The sequence below is a fragment of the Pleurodeles waltl genome, chromosome 5, assembly GCF_031143425.1.
Source record: "Pleurodeles waltl isolate 20211129_DDA chromosome 5, aPleWal1.hap1.20221129, whole genome shotgun sequence".
NCBI classification, from domain to species: Eukaryota; Metazoa; Chordata; class Amphibia; order Caudata; family Salamandridae; genus Pleurodeles; species Pleurodeles waltl.
This window is the reverse complement of record NC_090444.1, coordinates 214,476,788-214,490,622: the sequence shown is the minus strand read 5'-3', so window position 1 is coordinate 214,490,622 and position 13,835 is coordinate 214,476,788. Positions and strand designations below refer to the sequence as shown.

The following is a 13,835-nucleotide window of genomic DNA, read 5'->3' as shown; positions in this document are numbered from 1 at the left end:
AATAGACCAGATGCACGATTTCTTACTTTTCTATGATAAGCTGGATATACGTTAGAACAGACAGGCTTTGATGTTGCCTGTTGCTGAAAGATCAGGTTGTTAAGACTAATCCGAGGATCACTGGGCTTCTTCAAAGTCGAGCAAACCTTACACCTAGCTAGCAATATCCCTACTTGCCATTCTGAGTGGGAGCCACAGATAGAAATTAGTGTGAACTATTTCCAAAAGTATTCCTGATATGTCTGACGATTGGCGTGCTGTTCTTACAGATCTATATTCTCTCCACATAACCTTCTGTTCGTCAGCCTGCTTTTTTACCAACCCTTTCCATTCCTGTATTCTGGAACCAATAGCCACACATTGTTGCAGATCTCCTGCATAGAAATATTAAGGTCTTATGGAGTTTCTTTAGAATTCCAAGCAGGCGACCAATGGGTGATTTAGGGAGAGCTATGCCCAAAAGATGGTGTCCGAGTAGAGGGCTGGAGCTACAGTTAACCCTAATCATTTCAATGCAGCCGAGAACATTATTCAAGACCGTGAGAGATGCTAGCGCTATGCACTCAAATCAAAGGGCATAGTAAAAACTTCAAGGCATAAACATCTTAGCAAAGGAAAGTGCCTCAAGCCATCAATTCCTTTCTTTCCATTGGAATGGAGAAAAATTATCCAGACCCAGGAAACACTGAAGGCTATTTGCAACCAGTCCTGAAATTGAGACTCAGTAATTTGTTGCTGCTGAGAACTAGCAAAGAATAGAATGGAGATAGCCATGACAATTCCAGACTTTGTAAAAGGAACCCTACTTCCCCCTCAGAACAAGGATCACCCAAAGTAGGGTCAATGTAACACCCAATCAGGCTAGGGGAATCAAACAAAGTTAGATTTTTTTTTTTTTTCTTGGCTCGATGTCTTAGCCTCCATGTTGTAGGCCTCTTCACAATGTGGAAAGAGATGCCCAAACACAGATTGTATGAAAACTATCAAAACATTTTCATCCTGTTCAGCAAGACTCCAGCCATACGTGTGTTAATTAAAAAGTTACTCACAACATTGAAACTGTTCTGGAACTTTGCTGAACGCCCTTTATTTTTCATTATTCCCCTGCACGGGATGCAATCTTTCACAAGAGGTGTTCCATTTGCGTGCAAATGTTGTTCTGTTCTCTGCTAGAGGAGTACATCCATTTTGTACACTTGCCTCTTGTCCCTAGTGGCCATTGCCCTTACATACTGGGCTGAAGAGGTACCTGTACATTGTTTCGGGATGCAAGCCTTTTACTTGTACCACTGGGTGGTATTTCCCCCCACCAGCCTCTTTAGCCCTCCAGATCCAGAACTGTAATTAACACTGCATGCCTGATCAAGATCAGAATTCCCTGCTAAGTGTCCTTCCTTCCCTCTGGACTCAATGGCCTGCATTTTTGTCTGCTACCTGTACTGAAACGGTTTGCCCCAAGTAGAAGCGTTCGGGCCACTAACCTATTTTGGACTTAACTCTCACCCTTGTTTTGAGCTCACTGTTTAACAGCCACAGGCCTAGAATGAGCCTGCCTAAGGCACAACTACACTTTACAAGGTAATGCAATTCACTCCTGTCTTTGCCACTGCTCTACAAACCAGAGGAAGATAGAGCCATTTAAAATAGCCAAACTTTGGGGTGGCCTTGGCTTTCCTCTATGGAAAGAAAGGTGAATGCTTTGACCCCACCAAGCTAGTAGGTGGGTTAGTTTGGACCACTGAAGGACTCACTGATACTACAGTTAATGGTTGGGAATGACTGAACTGGAACAGTCTGTTTAGAGCTGGTTTGCACTTATGAGTTGTTGAGCTGACCAGGAATGTCAGAGCAAGGCCCAGCTGGTTGAAGCCATGTAAAGGGTCCTATGGAACCAAATTTCATGGAACTCAAAGGATGTTACAACCCAGCTGGCCAGTACCATATGGATAAAGACCTGCAGAGTATTCTAGGACAGTAACTTTGGCCACTATGCACTGTCCTTTACCCTGTTCTCGGCCTGGTACAGACTTAAAAAACAAACAAAAGGAGCCACTTTGGAAGCAGCACAGCAAAATAAAAGGACAGTGCTCCAGCAGTTCTAATTTTGAGACATGCAGAGGCTCCAATCCTGAATATTCCTTTCTCCTGACATGAAGTAGTTTTCTTCACAAGACAAGAGCTCGAAGTTTAACCCCCAGACTAACTCAACCAGCTAAAGAGACTTATGCTGATTTGCCTACAGGCATTGAACTGTTACTTTAGGCAATTGATTTTACCCACAACTGTCATTTTTTTGCTGCAGCCTTTCTAAAGGGCACTATCCTTGCAAGGTCCTGATACAAATGTAATTTGAAGTAAAATGCTACCCATATCAATGTCAGTCATTGAGTACATTCAATGAATTCCCTATTTTGAAAGTGATGACTAGACGCGAGCCCCGTTCTCAGCTCCATAGAGACTCAAACTAGACATCTCCCATGAAGAGCCTCAAATGTCTTTGGAGGTGTTCAAGATGTGTGCATATGTTCAGGACGGACAGTCCCTCAGAGCCAGGGCCAACATTAATGTATATTGAGGCTGCACAGACAGGCACCCTCAGATTAGCATTCGGTCCAGAACGAAGTAAACTCTAGCGTGCAGTTGTGTTACACCTTTTCAACTAGACCTTCCCCGAACAAACAGATTACACAGCGGTTTACTGAAATAGAACACTATAAAGCTATATGTATATTGTATTGCGCAGCAGTTTGCTATAAACAGATGAACAGTCCGCATACAGCGGAGAACGATATAGCAATATTAAATGTAATTTTAATTACCCAACTTAAATTACCAAAGGTCTGCTTCAGCAACCCATACTTACGACAGTGCACATAACTCATACACCACAACTCCTAGGGCCCAGATATCGGACTTCTCATTGTAGAGTTCAGAACTCATTTGTTCCTAAAAAAAAAATATAAAAAAAAATGCTTAGTTAGCCAAAATTAAGTGTTTACCAATTTTGATATGACGTTATTGGGGACTTCGGGTCTTAAACAGCCACAAAGTTACATCTCTACAGCATGCGTAAAGTAATCAAGAGGGCATACAGTACATGTGCATTACAGGGATGATTAAGTGCAACATCCTCGATGAATTACTGATGTTTTCATTAATCAGCTTCTGTTTTCTCCAGTATGTATGGATTGTTGTACTCCAGCTAAAAGTAAGGAAAAACAAAACTAAAATGGCAAGCCCCTTCTTGATAAAACCTGGTATGTGCTAAAGGTGTACCAGCAAACTGAAGGAGTCTGGGTGCGTGAAAATCAAGTGGAGCAATTCATTCACTTAAACTTTATTCCTACATTCTGAATTTGCAGCAATGCAGTTTTGATTATGTTAAGCCCAAGCCAAACCAAAAATTAAGTTAGATACCTTTCAGCCGTCTAGAAACAGAAGCAAGACATAGGCCCACGTAACGAAGGCAACAGCAAGTTTAAATCACCCAAACTGCATTAAAAAAAAAAAAAATAAAAAAAAAAATTACATTGCAACTGGTAAACTAAACTGGCGCCTATAAAAGATGAACCCTCCTAGAAGGCCATATCCATTACTGGAGGGGTCTCCAACATTTATAATAAGGGTTATTTATGTTCAATTAAAGTCATTGTGAGCTACTAATATTACTGTAATAGGGACAAAGATTACATTAGTGGTCACCATACACGATTACTAGCATTGCTCAACTCAGTGAGTCAGGCAGCGCTTCCAGCAGTAGTGTTAAAACAAAAGATTTGTAATGCCTATACATGGCCAATACATAAGAGCCACAGCTGTGATTCCCTTTGCATTAAAGGAATTAGTAAGAAGTCTCCCCACATGTATTTATGTTTTTTTTTGTTAACAGCTTTAAATATTTGGAAAATTTAGCCATTTTTTAAAAACATCAGCTTATAAGTTCTGAAAAAACACTGATTTTAATACCCCATTTTGCATTTTGGCCTACATATATTAATCCAACCAAACAAAAGTTGTAAGAGCAGGCTGGGCTGCACAAGGGAGCGCTACTTACAGGCAGTCGAACAGCTACCAGTAGTTCACGGCATCAGTTGGATAAGCCTGTACCACTGACTCCAAAGGAGAGCTACTTACAAGTAGCTGGACAGCTACCAGTAGTTCTAGCTATGTGTTGGAAAAGCCCGTATTACTGCTACAAAAAAGGTAACAGGAGGGCACTATATAAAACGGTCCATTAAATCATACAACAGTGTGTAAAATAATCCTCAGGGCTAAACATCACAATTTACCAATTCAGCCGTGACTAAGGCGAGATTACAAATGCACAGCACATCTCTTGGTCACCAAGAAATTTGAAATCCGTGTGTATACAGCACTGGACATGCCAACAAGCACAAAACCATAAATAGCAACAAAAAAAAAAAAAAAAAAGAGTGGTAAGGGGTAAGACCTCACAGGAGCAACAAAAGGTTGCAGTTGTAGCTTAACTGGGTAACCACCTCACCTCCTGCAATGTAAAGAAACAAATGTAACCCACTTGGTGACAGGTAGTTCTTCAGTATATCCAAAGACACTTGCCAGACTGTCTTAATGCAGGAAACCCATCTAAAGGGTAACAGATAGGGCATTAGACCGGAAGGGTTACTCCTTACTGGCACACTTGGGCTTCACCACCAACTTCAGGGGAGTGGGAATCTTGTTTAAGATAGCAGTCCCCTAAACACCGGGTACAACATGGAGACCCATGGAGCAGTCAGGCACCTTTGGAAGGGGTAAGGGGGTGGTGCTGGAGGAGGTTGGGGTAGACGGAGGTAGGCCCACTTAAAGTTTGTGGAAGCTATGGGCTTAGTGGACTTGTGACGTAACCATCACCCTACGGATAAACACTACACCCACTTTTCACATTTTCATCCAATCCACTCAGAAGGGACAGTTTCATGGGACAGGCAATCTTCCACGTGGAATATTGGCTCATTCCCCACAGTGGTCAAGCTGGTGGGTCCAGGAATGGGGCAAACGCTGCCGCACAGAATTGACCCCTGGTACTTCAAAGACCGATCCTTTCAAGACAAGATGTGGGAATGGAGGACCCAATACTTCAGAGAGAATGAGGTAACAGTACTCACAGCATTTTGAGGAACACCTTTAAGGTGGTCCTGCGTGGGTATGAACAGGACTTGATCGGGGAATAAGGGCAAAGCACATCGCTAGAAAAAGCAATTGCTGCTATGGAGGCGGAGGTGCTTGGTGGGTGATTAAAGAAAGAGTGGCCTAGCCCAGAACAAAGGCAAAGGCAAAGGCTCCAGCTGCAACAATGGGAACTCCAGGACTTGGCCAAAAAAAAGAAGGCCAGGGCATACGCAGTGGCGACAGCGCTACCTGTGCTATGTCTGAGACAAGACGAATAAACTTCTACCTTGGCTGGAAAGAAGGGATAAGGGGAGGAATTGAGTTGTGGCACTATGAGATGCATGGGAGGAAGGGGGGAGCCCACTACCAGAGAAGCCATTGCAGACGTTTTTTGCCACATACTATGAGCAGATATACAAGTCTCTGTCCACCCATATGGAGAAGTAATAAGTGGATCTTTTGAAAGATCTCCGTCTGAGTTCTCTCTGGGAAAGAAAGGGTGAATCTAGAGCATGACTTACCCGTGGAGGTGGTTGGGGATGCGATAAGGGAACTTCAGAGTGGTAAGCCGGCAGGTCCCAATGCATTGTCCATCAAACTATATAAATGGGTGACTAAGGAGGTGGCGGGCACATGCTGAAAATGTTCACGGAAACCAGGTGGATGGGGATTCTCCCAGCAGACCAAAGAACGGCCACAATAGTGTTGATACCAAAAAATAAGGCAAGAATCCAGATGCACGTAGTTCATACCGGCTCATCACTATTAAACATTGACGCTAAGGTACTGGCTGAGGTTTTAGCCAACAGACTCAAAAGGTTATCACTACCCTGATACACACGTACCAAGCCAGATTCATGCCTCACAGGAGTACAAGGCTTAACCTGAGACAGTTGCATGGGGTCATGCAGATGGTGTGGCCGCTGGGCCACGAAGACGCGATTCTACTGTCGCTGGATGCACGAATGGCATTCAACAGCATTGAATGGTCATACCTCTTAGCAGCTCACCCAGATGAGTTTTGGCCCCTCTCCTACCTGGGTTAGGCTCCTACACCAGACTGAGGGTGCAGGTAAACTGGGTGACCCCCTGTCCATTTGCCCTGCGGAGGAGAGAAAAAGGCAGAAATGTCCCCTCTACCCAATGCTCTTTGCCCTTGTATCCAGGCTGCAAGTGGCTCCAATGCAACAGGACCCACTGGTGACCAGAATCTTACTATATATGCCACCAGCCCACGCACCATAGTGAATAGGTTACTTCACAGCTTTCAAATTTTCAGTCCTTACTCAGGGTAAGGAATCAAACTGGGATAAGTCCCTTCTCTTCCCCTTTGTGTGGAAATCTCCCGTGCTCAGAGCGTTGCAGGGAACTAGTGGCAAGCAGAGGATTCAAATATTTGGGCATATACATTACACGATCGGTTGACGCTTTCCTTGGACATACCCTGCATCATCAGCTAGAGCACCTCTGAAGGGACGAGGCACACTGTCGAACTCTCGGTATCCTTAATGGGGAGGGCAGTCTGTTATTGCAGCCTGGGATGACCCAGCATATCGGGTAGACAGGGAGGCAATGGGAGATCGGGGTTATCCATCATTTCTGTATGGTGCTGGGCGTGAGTGCCAAATTCTGATGCACACCCAATCAGTAGTATGAACATGGAAGGAGGCTAGCAGATTTCTTGGTTGGGTGGATAAACTGACATGCCGTACACCTATCTGGAGCAGCACACAGCTGCATGAGGTTGGGAAACCTCAAGGATTTATGTAATGGGGGCTGATTGGCATAATTTTGGGAGACTTGGGGCGGGGGTCACTCCTGCCTTTTGCAGATCTGGCAAAAGAGCATGGCATGGACAACTCAGAGTTTGATACTTGCAACTGAGACCTACACGGAGATGCCACATCCCTGAGGAGAAGCAGCTAGAGGATAGGTTCCTGTCTAAGCCCATGATGACCAAGGCCATCTCCCCGATATATAGGAAGCTACTCAATTCTTCCGACCTGAGGGAGCCGCATTTTTTAGAGAGTTCCATGAGCCCCTGAAAACACACTTATAATTGTTATGGATACCAAGTTACCTGGCTAGGATTAATATATCTTGTATTATCTGAAACATGCATTGTATGCAGAGTATCGCTTAATGTGACCTGATCAAGAACCAGGGGTGTGGAACTCCTATAGCCCAAAAGCCAGGACATATTGTTTGGCGTCAAGGACAAGTTTATATGTTAAGTTTGTCCTTGGGACAAATAGGCACAACCCCCTGCAGCACCAACCCTTTGGCTGCAAGTTTACAGTACCAAATTATGGATCAGTAAATGACATTGTCTGCAGTGAAGATGTGTCCATATATTAATGCTGTTCGAGCTTGTATTTATGGTTCATTAATCCAAAATCTTTATTAGTGTGAGCACTCCAAGTAATTCCAGTATAACAATATGTAGACACGTTAGCAAAGTTGAGGCTGTATAACGCTCTGCTTGGATAAAAATATCGGCAGAAGATTGAAAGCAAGAGTGATTCTTTACTTTCAAAGGAAAATGTTCATTAAAAAAAAAAAAAAAAAATGCAACTAGGAAAATAAAACGTTTATTAAAACATTGGAATGTTGGCCTTCGGCTTGGGCCTTTAATGCAGGAGCGGGCCTTTAATAGCCGGTAGAGCCCACTATGGAGGGTTCTAAGCCTATAGTAAACTACTGTGAAATTATAGGTGCCATTTCTTCAAAGCTTCATTTAGTAAAGTGTGTTGATGCATGCTAGTATTTCCAAAGAAATATTCTTAATGGCAAAATCAATGTAACCAATTTTAACAATATTATGGGAAACCTGAAAACAAGCATTGGTAAAGTCAATAGGTCCGACATTGGTCAGCCTTTTGGTTTTGTCAATGCGTGGCTTGTTTTGACATGCTTTTTGTAAAGTGTTGCCATGGGAGCTACTGGGCCCCCACCATCATGAACACTGGCAAAAAGCAAAAATATGTTTTGGTCCAAAAAACACATTGCCACAGTAGCACTGGCACTGAACAACTACTTTATGTGCCAGCATGCTCCTTGTGAAAGTTTTGTGAAGTTAAGTTCTCCAAGTTAAATTCCTTGCTTCCCAAGTACCTTCTTTTTAAAAACCAAATGAACAAATAAAAACCTCTACAGAGGTCAAACTGAACAAATTGAAGAAGCCCAGCAGATTGTTCAGTGCCCCAGCATCAAGGGATCTGTTCTACAGATAAAACTACAATGTCCTAAAAGTAATTCGGTGAAGTCCATTATTAGGAGTCCCAACAACGAATGCAACTTCACACCTATGTGAAATGCACTGCCTTATACAATTTACTATGACAAGTGCGACCACAACACGGAGTGGCGCAAGCTGCACAGAACAAAAGGGTTGATACATTATTCCTATAAATAAAGTCTGCAAATGCAGGGCATGACAGCCACTGTTTTAGAGAAGTGTTTAGAAGAGTCATGAATAGTCTTCCAGGTCTTCAGCTTCAGAGTTTGTGTTCAATGGATTTTCAGCAGAAAGGCCAAGCGTTCCAATCGCCATGGTCTCCCCTACGGGAACTGCAAACAGCAAAGTTCAACGTGAAGCTCTGCCTTTTGAAAGCTAAAAGGGCTGGATTCCTCTTCAATGTCCCTATGGTTAACAGCCTTTTAGTACCCGAATGAGTCAAGTTTGAAAAAGCTGGCAAAACAGACAAAAAAAAACATTATAGAAAGCATGAGTCAATTAGCTACCAGAGTCCCTGTTACCCACTGACTTGAGCCACTGAGGAAGGATTGCCAAGAAACCACCAGACAGCAGCAGTGCTCCGCAAGCCTGATGGTTCCAACTAGTGAACATGTACTGTGATTGGAAGCAGTTTAAGAATACTATGGGTATGCAAAACTTTCTAACAAAGCCTTATACAAGGCAGGACTTCCCCACGCATAATATCCAGCTGGGTCTCGTACTGGATGAAATCAAACAAGTAATGCATAAAAACTAATGGAGAGGCTGCAGATCAAGTTGTTCAAGCATTTAGCTGAACAAGCTAGGCAACTTTTTAGCAACAGGCTAACCACATAACCTTGTTTAGTGATCTTTTCAAGGAAAAGCAGCATTTTACCAGTTTTATAGTTTGGAGAATGTTAGACATGAAAATGTATTGAAAAAATATCAGTAACAGAAAAAGGGTATCCGGCGTACTTACCGGAGACATGTAATATGGAGTGCCGACAAATGTTTTGGCAAAACTGTAGTCGTGGTGCAAGATCCGAGCCAATCCAAAGTCTCCAAGTTTCACATTGTGTTTAGAATCCAGAAAAATATTTGCTGGTTTCAAGTCACGGTGAAGTACAGTGTGGCCTCCAAAATTTCGTCTATGACAGTCTTTCAATGCTGAAGTCAGCTGAGCAAAGACACGAAGTACAAAGTCTTCTTCCATGTAACGGCTGTAAAGGGGGAAAGACCAATTAGCTTTAAAGCGACCCCATATTTAGCTCTAACGCAGTTACTTTGCTGGTTCTCCGGCGGGGGTGGGAGGGGGAAGAGACAGGTGTAAGTGTCTTCACATTGGCGTGTCTAATAAATAATGATTCGGGAGCCCCAGAAACTGCCCAATCGGAACGCCTTGATATTCTACGCTGTGTCACTGGAGTGAATGAGGCAATATTCTGTATTAACTGGCAATAAAAGCTCAGTACTTTACCAATGGCCTGGCAAGTACTCCTCCACACACAGTAAGCAGGCAAGGAGACAAGCCCTCGCAAATGCCACTGTAGATTTGCAAAACAGCAGGTTTAGAGTAAATTAAGTTTCCAAAAGTAATCCAACACAGAAGATATGCTGATGAGTTTTACCAGAGCAGAATATAACTACATGCACATCCGAGTCAAGAAAACATGCAGAGTCCAGCATATTTGATCTGAAATGGCGTCTTCCTATGATCACCTTCTAGGACCTTTACCCCAAAATCACACCTCGCGTTGCTCCAGCTTTATACAGACCTTGCCCTGGCTAGACACAAGAGCTTTTGTAGGCTGCCGCTGGGCCAGGTTTCGTTTGCCACAGGAGCAGCAGCACGTTACATACATCAGCTTCAGCAGTGTTGGAGGGAAGACTGCATAGCTGTGACCAAGCTCCTAAGTAAAAGCATACTATAAGGAGTCTGCAGAGGTGTGCAGGTTTTTTTTTGGGACGTAAGGATGTTTAAAAACTCCAGAGTAAACGATACATGGCTAATTATGTTAAGTCAATAGGTCATTCAACTAGTGGGTGTTCAGATCTAAATTATGAAGGCACCCTTACTGGCTAAACAGCAATGGTTCAAGGATGCATCTTTGGCAACCCCCTACTGTGCTGTGGAACTTTCTACAGTCAGACATTCCCTCGCCCGCAATACTGGCTTCTTGTAGGTGGTGTGTGCATTTAATCAGAACATGAAGCGTACAATCAATCTAGCACAGACCAGAGCAAAAAAAAAAAAAGTCAACTAAGCCAAAAACATGCTTTCAAATTTATTAAACATCATTATGACCAAGGCATTCTTTAACTTACAGCACTCGACAGATCAGATGCAACCTCATGTGCCCACCACATCCTTGAACTAATTTGAAGATTAGTGAGAATTAGAACGGTCCACCCATTCTTGCAGCCAATTCTATAGCACTCAATACATTTTTACCAGTCTCATTCAGCACGGATATTTTGGGATAATTAGTCAGGCCGGACACCAGTATATTTAGATTTCCATGACACATGGACCTTACTGCTATATGCAGTCAGATACTGATACCAAGAACAGTGCCCCAGCCGCCAATAACAGCTTCGTACAAATAAACACAAACACACACCTACATATGGAATGCTTGAATTAATCTCAGCCACTGGCAATTACTCTGACCGCATCTTGGTCCTTTGTTTTGCACACCGACACCACAGGCAACGAAGCAGGTCCTTATTTGACTGGTGACAGGAAATTGCTACTTTTGAGTAAAATTAGCTGTGGCTCCCCTGTCTCCACTATTCTGTATTTCCTGGTATGGTGACCTGCAAAATCCTTCTCTATTAGAACATACAAAATGCTGAAATGATCCACCCATTCACTGGCATCACCCCCCCATTTCCAGACATTAAGCTTCTCTTGATAGCCCAGACTACATAAAACTGCACTTTTGTCTTGCACAGCTAGCTTAAGTGCTTCCCATACTCGGGCGGTACCTGCAGCAGCAGTGTAGTGCTTCTCTACTAGGACAAATTGAAACCATGGACCATTTATTTCAGTTGGGGCACTTTTTTGGAGATAGCTGGTCATTACAGAAATGGTGCAAGGTTTAAGTTGAAGGGGGAAGCAAGCATCTGAGGCATTAGACCAAGTGCCAACGCTCCTTCAACCAGGTCCTCTGTGGCACAAATAACCTTCAGAGAAAGCCCAAAAGGTGACAAGTGGAGGCCCCCATTCCACCCAATCGCAGGGGTGCAACAAGTGAAGTGGGTAGGGCATACCCAGACACCTGATTAAGTGTCAGCAAATGCTGTACCACAATTCTTCAACTGCACTATAGGTAGCTTTATCCTGCTATTTAGTATTTTCTTCTTGCAAGTGATTGCTTCTAAATTATTTGATAGAGAAACATGTACAGTCCTAGAGTGTTCAGATTAACTTAAGTCGCCTAAAAAAATTCTAGAGAATAAGGCATTTGATGAAACATGTAGAATTGTAAGAATTTAAGGTTTACAATCACTGGGAGCTAGCATACAAGAACACTCAAGACCATGCAGAGGAGGGCCGAGTTTGCATGGATAGCACCAGTAATTGCATGGTGACAAATTAGTTGAGTGGCTGTATACATCTATTAGGTCTATGCTAGCTACAACAGTTAAGCAGAGTACTACAACATTACATAAACTAGGTTATGCAGTGTGTATCTGGCCCAGGTGGTAGCCCAGTACACACCTGGTCCAAGCCCAAGCAAGCAGTGGGAATTGATAATTCAGTGAGTCCATATATTAATTTGGTAGATTAACAACAGTGGTTGCTAGATGTTTAGGCCAGAGCACTGGGGTATAGACCCAGAGAAACAGAGTTAACTGTTAAATTAACATCTGTATAGGCATGCAAGTCATACACCATCCAGGATTAACGACAGGCACACTTACAACCGGCAATCTAAACTAGCATGGGAAACTCGGTCTACTGCCTTACCTTTGTTTAGCATGCCTCTCAATCAAATGTGCAAGGTCTCCCCCTTCACAGTACTCCATCACCAAGTACAGCCTGCCTTTTGCTCGGTCATAGATCCGGTCATAATAGCGAACAATATTCGGATGCTTCAGGTCACGAAGTAAATTAACTTCAGCAGTTAACTTCTGTCGCTCAGATTCTGGTAAGTGCCCATAGTCTAGCTCTTTCCAAACTAAGATCTAAGGAGAAAATAGTTAAGTCCACTTTAGTTTAGAGAGAAATAAACTGGGATGAATAGAAAACTGGGGTGAACATCTTATGACATACTTCTACAGCAAGCAAAGTTCATCAGCAAGTGGCTCAACTAACCTAACAGATTTCCAGATATATAAATCCTATGCATCACCAAATAGTTTACAATGCTGTGTCATACCCTATGTTTGACACTCAAAATCTTAGTCTTTAGAAAAATAATCCTACTGAAGCCAATGTAACACATTTCCATTTAAAATTGCAACAAAAAAACAGAATTATAAGTTTGCCAGTCCACGTGCCTGGGAGAGGAGAGGGGCAGGGGAGGGGGGGTTTATACCATAGGGTAGAAACTGGTTCACAAACTGACAGTGAACTATTATCCACAAACGTCAGTTACTGATAGTTTTGAATCTTCGTGCCTTTTTTAAAAGAAAGTTAACTGCAGCCGATTAAATTATTGGCATCTTTAATTAGGATATGTGCTAAAAACTCAATTCATTGTTCAGAAGTCTCTCGCGAATATACAACAGTGTTTTTCACTGTACATGGACACTACGTTACCATACGAGGTGCCCATTACTGAAAAGGAGTTAGTTTGCAAGGGCTGAGCAGGGGCAGCTCCTCCACTAGGGCGGAGGAGCATCAGCACCCCACCCCCTACAAGTAGCAGCTGCTACCCCTTTAATACAAAACAATAACTATGCTAATTATCGAATAGCATTGAACGAGGTGGGGCCACGGACTGATGAGCACTGAGAGGAGTGCACTCCCGTCAGAGCACGTTTGTCTGGCCAAACACATTCATAGTGTGCTCTCTCCAGCCTGAGATCATTGGCCTGGCCTTCCCCGTCTTTTGCCTCTGCTTCCCATGTTTTACCTGTGTGCTGGACTGTTTGTTTGCTCTGGACACTTTACCACTGCTAAAGTGCAAGTGCTCCTGTGTAAATGTATCTGAGTGATTGGTTTATCCCGGATTGGTAATTCTGATTTACTGGTAAGTCACTAGTAAAGGGCACTAGAGGTGCCCAGGGTCTGTAAATCAAATTTTATTAGTGGGCCTACAGCACTGGTTGTGCGACCCACATGAGTATCCCTGTAAACCAGGCTCTGACCTGCCACCGCAGTGTGTGCAGTTTTAAGCTGTCAATTCGACCTGGCAAGTGTACCCTCTTGCCAGGCCTAAACCTTCCCTTTTTGTACATGTAAGGCATCCCTAAGGTAGGCCCTAGGTAGTTCCATGGGCAGGGTGCAGCATATGTTAAAGGTGGGACATATACT

The 13,835-nt window shown here is 43.3% G+C and overlaps 1 protein-coding gene across 1 annotated transcript in view; it reads right to left on the bottom strand.

Moving 5' to 3' along the window:
- The window catches only part of LOC138297233 (serine/threonine-protein kinase Nek2-like), a 73,043-nt gene that overhangs the window by 39,371 nt on the left and 19,837 nt on the right, over window positions 1-13,835 (bottom strand). Inside the window, exons 2-4 of the mRNA XM_069236709.1 lie at window positions 12,324-12,541; window positions 9,330-9,570; window positions 2,864-2,946 (exon numbers count right to left, since the gene is read on the bottom strand). Coding sequence (XP_069092810.1) covers window positions 2,864-2,946; window positions 9,330-9,570; window positions 12,324-12,541 — 542 coding nt within the window. The remainder of the gene's footprint in view (window positions 1-2,863; window positions 2,947-9,329; window positions 9,571-12,323; window positions 12,542-13,835) is intronic.